This window comes from Convolutriloba macropyga, chromosome 1 (assembly GCF_964194025.1).
Source record: "Convolutriloba macropyga chromosome 1, txConMacr16.3, whole genome shotgun sequence".
Lineage (NCBI taxonomy): Eukaryota > Metazoa > Xenacoelomorpha > Acoela > Convolutidae > Convolutriloba > Convolutriloba macropyga.
Genome location: NC_134468.1, coordinates 30269206 through 30284227, shown reverse-complemented (window position 1 = coordinate 30284227; position 15022 = coordinate 30269206). Strand labels below are relative to the sequence as shown.

General features: G+C 32.7%; 1 protein-coding gene across 5 annotated transcripts in view; it reads right to left on the bottom strand.

The window, feature by feature from the left end:
- Positions 1-4160: 4160 nt before the first annotated feature.
- The window catches only part of LOC142348175 (4-galactosyl-N-acetylglucosaminide 3-alpha-L-fucosyltransferase 9-like), a 29627-nt gene continuing 18765 nt past the window's right edge, over positions 4161-15022 (bottom strand). For 4 of the 5 annotated variants that reach the window (XM_075399432.1, XM_075399416.1, XM_075399440.1 and 1 more), the window contains exons 3-5: positions 9311-9404; positions 4679-5358; positions 4161-4496 (exon numbers count right to left, since the gene is read on the bottom strand). In XM_075399432.1, coding sequence (XP_075255547.1) covers positions 4298-4496; positions 4679-5358; positions 9311-9404 — 973 coding nt within the window. In that variant the 3' untranslated portion in view covers positions 4161-4297. Of the gene's footprint in view, positions 4497-4678; positions 5359-9179; positions 9405-15022 lie in introns of all 5 variants that reach the window. The other variant, XM_075399449.1, reaches the window with a different exon arrangement.

The window sequence follows — 15022 nt, the reverse complement described above, 5'->3', positions numbered from 1 at the left end:
CCAGAATCAAACATTGAATTTGCGATGATTTTTCTATATTGAACTTTCGCATTGAGTGGCTCGAGTTTATTTGCCGCATCACTGGAAATAGCTGCCACATAGTTGTCGGAATCACTGTCATAATTTGAATCATATACTTGTTCGTAAAATTCTTTTAAACTGGTTATGTATTTGAAAGACTCTTTGTCATCGCATTGGTAATTGATGCTTCAATCTGGTTGACATTTGTTTGTTGAAGCTGTGAAGTGTAATATAGCAATTTCTTAGGTTTCAGACAGTTTTTGTCAAAGTTGTATAGGATTCTGCAGTTTATACTATTTTTTCGTTTGGGGGGCAGGTTTCACGTTGGTTATAGGTCCAGCGCTGACCACAATTTTCACAGATGCTAGTGTATTGGTAATTTTTAGAGACAATTGTGTTGCAATAGTAACCTTTTCGTTGTTGTTGGTAGTTTGTGGTGCGCTTGCAATTTTAAAAGTTTTTGACTATATTGACAGAGTGAGAGTTTGTGTTCCAATTTTTGATTAACCCATTGTGATACCAATCTCCATTTGAATAGCAATTTCTAGGGCTTTTGGTTGGTGACACAGTTTCTTTAAGAAGTTCTCTTAGTGTCTCGTAATCCAAAAAATTCAAGATGAAAGTATCACTTATTAGCGTTGTTTCCTCGTCTCCTAGGCTGCAATTCTCCGATTATTCAACGAGTTTTCCATGGAAACTCTCAACACATACTAGTTTTTGCTGTTTCGATAAGAAAAAAAAAGCGATAAAAGTTTATGTTGCGGGTTTTTTTGAAGGATTCCTCCAGTATACGCGAAAGTTCTTTCATCGGTTCAATTTCAATCAGGAAATGTGGATCTTTGCTTTTGAAGATCCTGCCACATTCTGTTCCGATGCCAAAATATGGAAGTCAATCTGATTTTTGATAGCAGATGTCCCAAGGTTTGTTACTACACAGAATGCCATCTTTATCGATCTTTTTACATCAGTTTTGCCACGTCACCTTTATTTGCTGATTGAGGATATTTCTGTCACGTTCGGTTGCTTGTGTGTTCCAATAGTTCCTCATACACAAGCTTTGGTTGGTATATGACTCCAGGAGGTGGTCCTTTGAGAAGAATTTCTAGTTGTATTCCCTCTTTTGCCAGCAATCCAAGTTTTCATTGTTGAGTCCATGTTTCCCAAGAAAAATGGGGGTTGATAGTTGCTTTTCCACAGAAAGCGTCAATATACACGGGATTTTTCCTTGAATCAGTAGCTGACTGCGGCATGTTGTATTGCTGAAGCCTTTCGTTGGTCAATTGTGTCACGATTGATTACAAATTAGTCAGATTTGGCAATTGCATTACAATTCCAACTTCATTAAATTTCAGTGTAAAATTTAGTTTCAAAATTGGAAACTCGTGACCCGAATTACTAAATTTATTTTTGAGATAGCTTTTGAAAAGCAATATGCTAATTTAAATTGAAACTGATTTTCAGCAACACAAATGAAACTATGAAATAAAAATTTAAAAAACTAGATTAGAAACGAGTTTATGAGATCAAAAACTGATCACGTGAAAGAAAAAGAAAATGAAATTTGTTTACAACGTGAAAAGACAGTTTCCTGTCTCGAACATGAACAAACAGGAAGTTGCAAGAATTAGGCTGAAAGAAATAAAGATGAAGGAATAGTGAACTAGATTACTGCCCTTGGAAATAAAAAAAATAAAGTAAATTGGTAGTGGTTATTTTCCAATGAAATTCTTATCAAATGTTACAGGTGACAACCTCAATAATTCTGATCAGGCCAATATCTTACATTGTGTGATCGTGTAACCCTAAAGTTTTATCTTGCAAAACTCTATTTTCAACTTGCATTGGTTAAAAGCTAATATGAACACTTAAATTGACATCAACAAACATTGCGTGAAAATATTACCGATTGGGCAGTTTTATTCCTTAAATAAATTTACGATTTTTGATTAAAGATAAACAAAGAAAATTTTTGAAGTAAAGGACGTTTTGTTTCTGCTAAACCAAAAACTCAGTATTTGGCTCATATGTTGGCTGATATCGATTTTTTATCTGCTGTCAGCAAGAAGATTGCAGTCAAAAATAAAAGAAACAAAAGCAAATGGAATTTTGAAAACTGATTTGTAACGGATTTTACCAGAATATTTTATAGTTTTTCAAAGCAAAGAAACGGTGGATTTGTGCATAAATTTTTACCAAAATGTTTACATCAACCAGATGGTTCTGAGTAACAGATATTCAAAATTCAATGGGACAGCTGAGCGAGGCTCTGTCAACAGAAATTGGCTTTAAGTTAAAATCAAAAGTTTAGAATGTATACGTTTCTAACAAATATAAGAAGACCCAAAACTAATTAGAAGGTTTTCATTGCGTTTTAAGATTGCTCATCTTAAGTTTATTAGTAATAATGTTAGTGCGCAATTTTGCGAAATAATCAGAGCTTTCTACATTTAGATTATTCTGTACTTCAAACTCTTGATTGATTATCAAATAAATAATCAAAATAATTTTTGCTTAAGAAACAATACTGAATCAGCACTTGAAGTTCAAGTGAGATTTAATATCATTTTTTTGGAATAGGTGAAACATAACAAATAAGTGGGAAAATCTGAATTGCTTGTTTCTTTTCGGGATTTGATGTTTTAATTTTTTATAATATATTTTCTTAGAAATTTATTTCTAATCACAGCAGGCCAAAAAACTTTTCATGTCTTTGATAGAACGTAAAATATTTTGACAGTGAGAGATTTTTTCCAATTGGAACCTTTTTTTTGAGGCGAAACTGTACAAAAATAATTACATCGTACGTTAATTGATTGAGTAAAAAAGTCTCGGTTTAATTCGCTTCAATTGATTCTGATCAAAATAAATTTTTCAATAAAGTAATACATATATCTTCAATACAAATCTGATCGGACATAAGAAATTTGTGTGTATGTTTGATATCCTTTTTTGAAGCTATTAATATTGATTTTTTTGAACTTGAGGCCGGATAGAAAAGATTTTGATTTTTTGCAAGGCTCTAATTTTTTTAATTGCTCTAAGTTTCCGTGACATCTGGTTGATAAACTTCAAAGAAGTATATAAGATCTTTAAAAAACAGCTGATTCACGTCCAAATTTGGAAAAGGCGGAAAACTTAAAAGTTCAATAAAAGTAATAGCTCTCATTTTACCAGTTTGTTCCATCGAAAAAGACTAACGAAGTTTTTTCTTGCTTTTCATAATCCTGGAAGGGCATGTACATCCAAAGATACACTGAAATTGCCTAAACTTGAAATCGGTTGCTTGTTTTTCATTGAAAAGTAGAAAAAATTGATAAATAAATATGTTGAATAAGAGTGGGACTACAGTATAAGTTAATAGCATAATGATTGATCTGGGAATTCAAATTCGAAACGAAAAAATTCCTTTCCCTGTTTCTGGATAGGAATTTCAAAGGGAGCCAGAAATTAACGCATTAGCCTAAGAAAAGTTTTTAAAAATCTCCTTTTGATTTTTACCTGTCACGCAAAAAATAAAACAATTGTGAATATTTGCACTACCCTTTTTTGTCAACAACTTTTAGAAATCTTTTGTTGAAAATTGTGCTTCACTGCTGGGATAGAACAGTGAAGCGTTGTTTTTATGTTTTGGTAAAACAGTAATTTCTTCCATTTGCTCTTAGGTTTATTTTCAAATTAATTTAAACAATCATTGTTGTAAGATACACTCTTGAAGATTTTATAAGATTTGAAAAATTATTGTTCTTTATTTTTTCCGGCTTGTTTCGGATAATCATTTCTCTGTTATTGTACTGCTAAAGCATTTTGATGAAAAAATTCAAACCAGAATCAAGGCATAATAATTTGTTTCATACCGTATCAATGGTAAAAAAAATTCCCGATGTTTATTTTGCGAAAAATTTCATTTGAAATTCTCCACTATTTTGAGAGAACAAATTACGAACAATAAGATTTTTTAAAAAAAAATTCTCATGAATCATGCTATAAAACCCTAACTGTAAACATTTTATGGTAAGAGGAATAAATTTTAGTGCTCTAGATTAAAAATATTCTTCCAAAACTTTGTATATCACTGAATCATGCTCGACCTTTTAGATTGCCACCTCGATACAAATGAACAGCAAAAGTAGCGTTGACAACTGAATTCAAATGGCAGGTTTACAATTTGAGGAGCGCATTGGTTCATCTTTTCACTGAATATGTTAGCAATAAAATTGAAGAACTTCTTCAGAAAAAGGAAAACTTCATAAAATAAGAAAAATATTTAAACTGCACTTCATAAAGTAGTCACTGCATTGACGCATGTTTGTAAATTTAAGAAGGTTTCTCCTAAGTCTTTAATAACTTCGATCGTTTCTACTCCTTCTTTTCTGGCTTCCAGTGTTTTGTTTAATTTCGTACACACTTCACAATTGACTTTATTGTAAGTTTCTGGACTGCTATTCCATGTTGACACTTGATATTGCTCACGCCATCTAAAGCAGAACTCATGTTCAAAATTTTCAAAGAAATTCAGTCGCAAAGTTTGTTCCTCTTGTTGAAAGATTAATAATTTACATTTCAAGTACTCATTGAAATTTGAAGCTTAATGTTTCGGAAATTTTATTTGGATGAAACATTCAATGGGAGTTTAGTGTAAGCTGATTGCTTGTCTCACCTGAAGTATTCGAAATAAGCTGTTTCGTTTCTCAGCAAGTATCCCAAATAAGAGGCAAGGTCCGATGTACTTTTAAAATCCGACACGTGAATAAACGAACCGGGAAGATTCTCCTCATAAGTCTCTCGCCAGCCATTCACAATTGGGATTGCGTAATTTATGAGTGCATTCGGGAACTTCTCCGTTACGTAGTCACTGCAATTTGAGTTCTCAAATGAGAAGTAAAATTTACATTTTTCAATAATAAGGTCAGTTTCCTCACGTGATTGAGATCCGTGATCAATGAACTTGCCTGGTTTGAGATGTCGTAAGCATTGTCTTCTGGCCCTACCCCATATATGGGTTTTTTCGGACAACAGATTTATTATATCTGTGGCCCGCTTAATTCTATCATTAGACACAAAATCACAATTTGAGACGACCCAACAGAACAGTTTGTCTTTTTGCAATTTATAGTAATTGTTTTTAATTTCACAGAGAGATAGTGGGTTTTCTCTCTTGCTTACAAAAACATAAGAGTCTTTGATTGTGGCTCTTGAGGACACACTGACGCTCCAGTTGAACAGTCCTTTTTGGGGTGTGTTTCTGTTGAAATCTATCTGGCTGATTGCAGACTCAAGTGACCTGGCAATCCAAATCTGCTTGGGATCTCTTTTCACTTTGTGTGTTGAGACATACTTCTACAAAAATCTCAAACTCTTCACTTGATCTGTTTTTAGAGGGCATAGGTAGGTCACATACAGACCTCGTCAATGATGGGTTGCTCAAACAAACTGTTCAACCATTTTGGCATTCACGGGGCCAGAACAAAAAAACATGATAAGAACCTTCTCAATACATTCTCATATTTTTTTTCATTTGCTTTCTTTGACACTTCTGCGATACAAAAATGTATACTACAATGTTCATTGGTCTCTCAATCAATAAAAAAAATATAATAAAATTGCAATTTGTGAACTTGAAAATGTGTCCTAACTTTTTTGACGTCTCTCTTTGTCTAAAACTACTTAAAAACAACCTAAAAATTGTTAAATATGTATTTGAGGGAACCGGAAATTAAATTGTCATTATTATAAGGGCAACTAAGCGAAAGCAAAAAAATAAATCAATTACTGATGGTTCTTTTTGACAAGTATTCTTCTTAGTTGTATAATAGATAAGAAAAACATAGCTAGATTAATCCGGAATGAGTCGCTAAAACATTTGACGTGCTACGTATATTAGATAGATCTGCTAACAATTTGTCATAAAATGTAGAAAGAAAATGATTTCATTGGAACTTTTTTAAAAAATATCCAATTATTACCTAGGAAGAGGTGCTAACCAATTGTTGAGCAGTGTATTGAAATATGTCTACAGAAATAAACAGCTTTAACAAAAAACTCATTCAGTTGGTTGTGAAAGCGCAACTTTTTTTGAGATTTTTTTTTGATATTTTAGCTCTTCTCAGCCGTTTTTAAAATACGGTAAATTATAATGCATGTTGATACATTTAAATCTTATGGAGTGTTCAAAATCAACACCATTGAAAACGCTAAACTATCTTTGGTGCCATGTTTCTACTGGAAAAATAAAGTTTAAATGAAAAACACTTTCACAAGTTTTAATTTTCACGTTATTTTGACTCAAAGCCTGTGATGCCAAATTTGAGAGCAGTGAGCCTAGTAAATTATATCATTAAATAGTAAGTTTTTAGCTAAGTAGATAGAATTAAAGTGGTAACCGTTGAATAAACGAAATGAGACAAACAAAAAATGTTGACAATCTGAAGCTTCTATTTACATTTTTAACCTGAAAATCAGTTAAAATTTATTTTTGAACAATGGGTTGGTCAGATATCAGAACTAAGCAAACACAAACAAAAAAATTCCCAAATTTTATTCATCATACTAAAAATAATTATGTTTTTATACAACATTTTTTTTGAAACGAAATTGTTCTTGTATTAATGTGTTGATAAACTGTGATAGCCTGAGCCCGAGTTTGTGAGGGTTGGGGTAATATCTAAAAATATATATTAAACCATTTGATTTTTGGTTATATCGTCTACATCAATACGATAAATCACAACTTTTTTTGCCATAAAACTCACTGAAAGACACTTTGACGAGGAAAAAATATTTGATCCGCTTACCTTTTGGTTTTCAGATATTCAGAAACAAACTGATAACTGAAACTTCCAGCATGTAATTCCTTTAATGCTTTAAATTCTAGTCGACTTTTGCTACCGTCATTTGGTGTCTTTTCTACTTGTCTAAGATTTAACTTTTGGACCAAACTGATTCTAACTTTTTTGATAGTTATAATGCTTCTGCATAAAAAGAAATGTACCTCCTCGGGCGCTAACTAATGTGAATAACATGTTTGTGTTCTTGCACCAATTGCTGGTATTCTGAACTTTTCTCAGAGAGGAGTACTGTTACCCCTTAAATGTTCTCAATTGGGAAAACATATCTTTAGATTATTTTTCGTTTGAGAAGAAATTTTTTGTTAATATGGCAGTTTGCTTTTGATATACTTGTACAAAACTATGTGTATATGTTTTGGCAGGAAATTGCAGAAAACATGAAACGCTTTGGAACTTTGATAGATGTCGTTGTATTTTGTTTGCACTACTCTATGACATGACCACAAAAATGTTAGTCCTCCTAACATTAAAAAGGAGTGAGTAAATGTGGGACGAATTTCGAGGACGTGAAAGAACGCCATTACGTCGCCAATTGAAGTTTTGTGGCGCCTAAAAATTTATAATAAAATAATTTATATACAAAATATACAATAGTCAAAAAAGCATATCGCGCGAGCACCAAAAAGGCTGAAAGCCTGTGTGAAGTGCCGCTTTAGAGGTTCTGTTCCCGTATTTTTTTTTGTTTAAATATTAAAATTTGCAGTCAATTATAATGTTTTATCAAATGGACAAGGAAAATTATATTAGCTACCAAAAAAAGTCGGGAGAAAACTTCTGAGTCCAAATTATAGGTTTCACAAATTTTTTAAAGAAAATCATTCAAGTTTTTCTCCTCACAGTTATTTGTTTTTTCGTATTACTGTTTCCTCGAAATGCGTCAAAAAACATAAAAGTGCTTGAACAACACAGGATTCCTAAAACATTATACCAAGGCGCGTCTGTTCAGTATAAATGACCTCTGACTAATTTTTTCATTGACTAAAATGAACCTCCGAAACACTGCTGCTCATATTATCACAACGCAGCACTGCTGTACAGAATGATAACAACCCGGTTCGAGCGTGATCGTCGTTAAACGCAAAATATATGCAAGATATGCGCTGAAAATGGACAATTTTTGTAAGATAAGCGTTGAATGGGGTGAAATTACACAAATCAGGCGGTGAATGCCGTGAAAAAAAATTATCGCCTGTTAGCTGTGAAATTACATAAAATTGCGGCTTAGAAAACGTCCAAATTATGTGAGATAAGATTCAAATGCGGTGAAATTAAATAAACTCACCGCTTAACTTAGTGGTGAAATTACATAAACCACCACATTTCACCGCTAAAATATGTAATTTCGCTAAGAATCGCAAGTCTTACTAAAATTTGACCTGCAGACGAGCATCTTTTACAGAAAGTAGAATGAATTTGATTTAAATTCCAAACTAATATCCTAGCAGTTAGTGAGAGGTGGCGCAGTGGAAGAAGAAGTTGACGATATGCAGAAGGAGAGAGGTTCGAACTCGAGTAAGGGCGTTAGTTTGTTGTAAGCGGTGAAATATGTTGAAATTTTGTAAATTTGCCGCTTACTTTATGGGTGAAATTACATCATTTCACCTCAAAATTTCTGTACGAAATTTGTGGTGAAAAAAACAACTTTTCACCGCTTATCTTTCATATTTTTCCGATTTTTCCTCGACCTCGGAAATGTGACAGTTTCAAAACAAATGAGATCGAAACAAACAAACCTTTAAGGATTTTGCAGATCTTAGAAGAAAAAATCTGCTAAGACTAAGCACTACCTAGCAAACCAATATGTAAATATATGGCACGTGTACTGAGTGTAGTGGGTTCTATAACTGTTCTTGGATTCCATAACTTGAGTGAACTTGTTTCGTTATCACATTGAAAAACATTTCCCAGTCATAGCGTGTCATTAAAAAGAATTGTTTGACCCCTAAAAAACGTGTGCTCAGTTCATTCAGAACTGTATATCCATGAAAAGACTTTAGCTCGACCCATGGAAAGACTTTAGCTCGACATTAACTAGAAACCTCGATCGTGGAATTTTAGTCAACATTGCCCCCCACTAGACTTTTAAACTCTTTTCATAAGTCCCCCCACAAGACTTTTAAAGTCTTTTATAAGTCGAGGTCTTGACCTGGGTACGGTTGTATACATAAAGACTTTTTTTAGGCGCAAGAGCAAATTTCGCCACTAAGCAAAATGTCTGCTCAAGCCCTAAAAGTCAATAGTGAGCCAGAAGTAAAATTTTGTTGAGGTGTAAATTCGGGTAGCTATAATCTAGTAAAGAGCCTTTCCTGAAACCTTTTTGCAGCGGCTCTTCCGAATACCATAATGGCCTTGTAATCATTAGTTGGAAGCAAGTTTTCATTTCCCTCGTAAGTTATTTCACAGTCGAAGGGAAGGTTGCAGATCTTGGTCATATTGACCCTAACTCGATCTACTCCGTGGTTGAAACTCAATATTCGGATTGTTCTTTTGTCGTTGTTTGGCTCTTCGTCCAGTGCGTCTTCTGTTGCGAAAGGATACCTTGAAATACAAAACAAATCAACTATGTGCTGTAAGCGCCTTGAAAGTGCAATGAATGAGGCTGGTTTCATGTACGATGTTGATGGATTAAAACGTAAAAAATAGAACTGTCTATCACGCGTCGAAAAAATTGAACTCTTAAAGGTAGTGTGAAAAACATGTTTTGCTTTCTGTAATGATTCCCAAAGCCATTCGCTTCCTGAGCTGGGACTACAATACTGACAATTAACAGATGAATTTATATAGGTGTATAAAACTGAGGAAGACCGGTATATAATCCAACAGGTAGTGTTCCAACGTTTCAAAAAAAATCTTTTTTATTTGAGTATGTAGGGAAACGTATAAGAAGAGACTAAACAAGAACACTCAGTATTGATTTGATAAATCAGAGTGTAGTTTTGAAACAAAGTTTATACCTTCAAAAATAACAACGGCTATTGAAAATCAGTTTTCTTATAGGTTCGCTCAAGCAATAACAATAACAATTACACATTAATTGAATATTCATTTTTGACTCGGATCTCTCCACAAAAATGACTGAACAAAAAAAGCGAGAGAGCCATTGAGCTCGTGGCACCCCCAGATGAATTTGATGATTGGAACAATTATTCACTAATGATGTCATTTTAGCAAGAGAAATTGAAACTGTCAAGAATTTTTCAATACATCTAGCCGACCTTGACGATAAGGTGCTACAACAGATGACATGGAAAAGATCCAGGCAACGCTGAGAACATCAGATCAACCAAAGCCCACAGACAAAAATGGCATCACCTTATTCCAGACAAGCCACCCAAAACTCAAACAACTTTTGTGAACACAATTCTTCTCTCTAACGTTTCCTATGATTAAGTTATTTTCTGCTTTAATTTCAAACAAGGAGACTCGTTAATGTGCGTTTGCACATGAAGTTCCGACCCGAGCTCATCTACAATTTTGACATAGTTGTCAACCAAATGAAGAGATAACAAAAATAGATGTTTGAGTTTAAAACAATCGTTACACAACCTATCTACTAGTTGAATTACATAATACCATGCCTCATTACAACGCCAACGAGATCTGACATTTAAGAGACTGCGAGACAAAAAACAAACAACAAAAATTGCAAAAACAAAAATTTCACGGCAAAATTGAATATGTAAATTTAAAAGCACCTAGTAACAACGTCAAAATGCAGTCAGATCAAACCTTAACTACACAAATTTACTTTTTTCCTAACTATACAGCAGATGGAAAGTTTTCCTAAGGAGACTAGGTATCAAGCCGACAAAGAGAACGAACAATGAGGCGAAATTCAAAAAATAATCAACTTTTTTGTTTTTAAACGAAGAAATTTCAAAATTGTGAAAAGTCATTACCTTTTAACTAAATAATCCTTGCTAAATGTCTAAAAATTATTACAAAACCAAAGAGACCTGTCTTTGGTTAGACTAAGCCATAGAAAAGAACTAAAGAAAAGCTCAAAAAATACTAACGGTTTGCGAAAACACAAATCATTGCTACCATTAAAATCATTAGCTATTATCTGAGTATTATGTATTTTTCATTCAATTGTTATTTCTACTAATATTCTATAGCTGTACTATTCTATAGCTCTACTAATATTCTATAGCTGAGGAAATTATACTGAGAGATTAAATAAGTTTACTTGGGCCACATTTGAAAACCATTGGGATCTCTTGTTACGCGATTGTTCTGAAAGAAGAGAAAAAGAAACACAACAATTGACTACACAAAAAACGTTTATAAAAACGCATACTGTCCTACAAACAGAACATCAATGCCAATTAATATTAGTAGATATACTATATTTTGAAATAAAATACATTGAATGGGACCTCTCATTGATGAAGTTACAATTTGACGAGAACAACAAAAACTGAAAATTTTTGAAAATATTTGAAATTGTCTACCATAAAGTTTAGGACTATTGGCCAGATAAAATCTGATTGCATCAGATAAAATCACTCATTCAGTCCTCAATTACGAGCTTATGAGACCTGTCAGCAATTTACGGCTGCCTAAAGAACAAAAACAGGCAAAAATAGCAAATTCAAGAAAAAAATTGAGCGAGAAAAGTGTCGCAGGCATTAAAAAAATGAACTTTTCACTTCAAACTTTTCTATTGTCAATTAATTTTGTACAGCAATGGGATTCCTCTTTTTTATTAATATAACTTCAAAAAATTAACAATTATGAATAAATACATTAGAACCACGAAATTTTTGAGAAAATTCGTAGTTCTACGCCATTAAATCAATAGCTTTCAACGAGCGCCAGTAAAGACGCTAAATTATGCCTCGATGGGACGAAAAGTTTGTTTGCCATTCAAGTTTTGTCAACAATCTTACAGACCTTTCAACAAGTTATTGACTATGAAAACGACAACAAAGACAGGCAAAAACCAAAAATTCAATAGAAAAGTGACAGAAGAAAGTGTCGAAGCAATTCAAATCATAAACTCTTCTCTGAAAACTTTATCTATGATTCGTTGAACGTCTTCCCTAAACCAATGGGAATTATCAGTAACAGGATAAAGTGATAAGATTTCAAAAGGATCCAAAAATACGAAAAAGTACCCGAAATTTAAAAAAATATGAAAACTCGTGGCATTGAAGATTTAAAACTAATAGGTAGAAGATAAAACCGCTAACCAGATTAAATTTGGCTGCAGTAGAAAATAAGGGGATTCTGTCAGTACTAAGACTGACTAATAGTTCACAAAAAACTTTAGGATTGGTTAATGTTCAAAAAATTTCGAAAATTATTCCTTAAATCTTAACAGCCATTAAACTCAAAACCTTTCAACGGAGGTCAATAATTACGCTCAGATATAACCTAATGGGAGGAACGTTTGTCATGCATAGATCATCAAAAAGGCATCCAAATAATTCTTTTGACCACGAAAACAACACCAAAAACAGTCAAAAACCAAAATTTAATAGAAAAGTGGGAGAAGAAAGTGTCGAAGCCAATTAAACCATTCGTTTTTCTCTGAAAATTTTATCTGTAATCCACTGAACGTCTTCACCAAGCTAATGGTATTAGAATAAAACTTGGATAATGTGTATAATATTTGGAGTAACCAATAATACAAAAATAACCAAAAATTAAAAAAAAGTAAAATCTTGTACCATTGAAGTCATATAAAATTATTTGGAATATGAAACAGCTAACCAGACTGATTTAAGTTTTTGTAGAAAGGTCCTGCCAATGCTGAGACTGACTGAAGTTCACGAAAAAAGTTAACTTTATTTAATGTTTAAAAAAAATTTTATAGAGTCTTAACAGCCTCAGCAGTCCCCTCAAAGCACTAGATATGTTCTCTTAATTCTCATTACAGAGCATATTGCTCTGTTAGTCAGTGAGTGCATGCAATAGGACTCCAAAAATTAGTAAAACTTCAAAAAGGAATTCTAAATTTCATTTAAATTTACGAAAACTCAGAGTCGAAGCCAAAAAATCATAAGCAATTCCTTGAAAACGATTTTTTTGTTCATTGGGCTTCTATTGACTGTAAAGAAGGATTGTTATTAACGGAACCTCGATATGAAAAGTGACTTGTCTCTAGGTGACATAAAAAAACAAAGAAATATCGAAAATTTTTATAAAAAAGCTCTCAATTAGAATTCGATTTTTTTTGATAGTGAACTTCCCTATGAGACCAGAACTAGTTTTTTTTTATCGCCGTTAGTATATTAGAACACAAAACGGGTTCATTTTTTGGTGTGAAATTTAATTTCGAAATACTATTTTTTAGAGAAAATTTCTTAATTTGAAGAAAAATTACACTAAAAGTGAACAAATATCACCTGTTCACACAAAACTTCAATCCTCGATAACTCCTCGAAAAAAACGAACATCAAAAAAATCTTTTTAATTTTTGAATTCTACGCTGGACCACCTGTTTGATGATACTACTCAGATTCCTCTTTCTCTACGATGAATATATCGATCTGCCAAAATGGACTGAACAAAAAAATCCATTTGAGTATATAGTTCCCCCCCACAAGTGGGGTCGGAACAACTAGATAGCTACCATTATTATTTTCTCGTGGTATTTCTAATGTTATGCCTCATTACGGAAACAACTGTTATTTAAACACATCATGAAATCACGTCGTAAAACTCAATTGCGAAATGTTATCTTAGAAGTATATGACTCAAATGGACAGCTGATAAACACAAGGAGGCTCGCTAATAAGCTTTGGCATGTAATCGCCCGATCACACATATCCACATTCGTTGCTTAATTGTCTATCAAATGAAGCATAAATAGACTTCCTTCAAAATATGAAGAAAGTAGCGAAATGACTATTTTATAAATTTTGACTTATTCGTTTAAAAGGACAGATGCACACAAAAATGGGCAAATTAAAATAAGAGAAATAAAACTTCTTTCTTTTACTAGAGTAAATATTAATGCAAACAAAATTTACATGAATAAAATCAATTTTTCTGCAATTTTGTCAATTAGAAAAAACTATCAAGTAACCATTAGCTTTATTAGACAAAAAAGAGATCCAGAAATAGACGTCCACTTTTTTTTTATCAAACTCAGTTCCAAACAATAATGACCATAATTATCAACCAACCCTTCTATTAAATTGCATGGCCTCTATTTATTTGCGATTAGATTTCTAATTCTCAGAACAGATTTATAGGTGAAATTAGGTTATAAAAGAATTCGATAAAGGTATCATTTCAAGAAAAAATCTAAACTAGTTTTTGATTGAACAAAACTGGTTTTTTTACAAAAAATTTGAGGAAGCAATTAGAACTTTTTGATATCAAATGAAGCTGTTAAAAACATCTATTAAACTCATTAAAGAATCGGGAAAAACTTGCGTTAACCATACTAACTGACAGCACAACAAAGAATCGAAGAGACACGTAATTTTTTTTGAAAAGAAGTAGGGTCGAAATGGTGAGGTGGTTTGGTGAGAATTGAACTCAGTAAATAACCAGATTACGGCATTATTAGGGAACCCAGAACACCCAATAATGAGAAAAAAGGACCAAAACAAAGAGAATAAGAAAACTTTGAAAGATTAAAAAAGTCCCTGATATATTCTGAGAACCAATCGTGGCAATAAACTTTAATTTTTTAGCATCAATTGAAGCCATTGAATAGCTTCTTTTACATTCTATAGGAGAGCCGGAAGTATAGTCAACCATTGGCCATGAAACCGGTGAATAAAAATTTTACAAAAACAATCTAAAAAATTATTACGAATATTTGATAGAAATAAACAGTGTCTAAGCGATTTAAACGACACAGCTATATGTTAGTAGAACACATATTTGACGATTTGAATCTATTTTTTAGGATAATCAATAGTAGAAAGAATGGCAAAATTGTAAGTCAAGCTGCGCCATTTAAAACACTTTGTTACCAAAAAAGCACGAGTCTGTTGAAACATCCTTATCACATTCCACATCAAAAATTTGAAAAATTGTGAAACCAAAAATTCTCTGTTTAGTCTGCTTGTTTAGTCTGTTTAGTCAACAAACCAAAAATTTTCTGTTTACAACTGCAGTTAGAATATAATGGCCACTCTGAATTTAAATTTAACTCGCATAAACAAAAAAAAGAAAAATGAAGGAATCCCAAA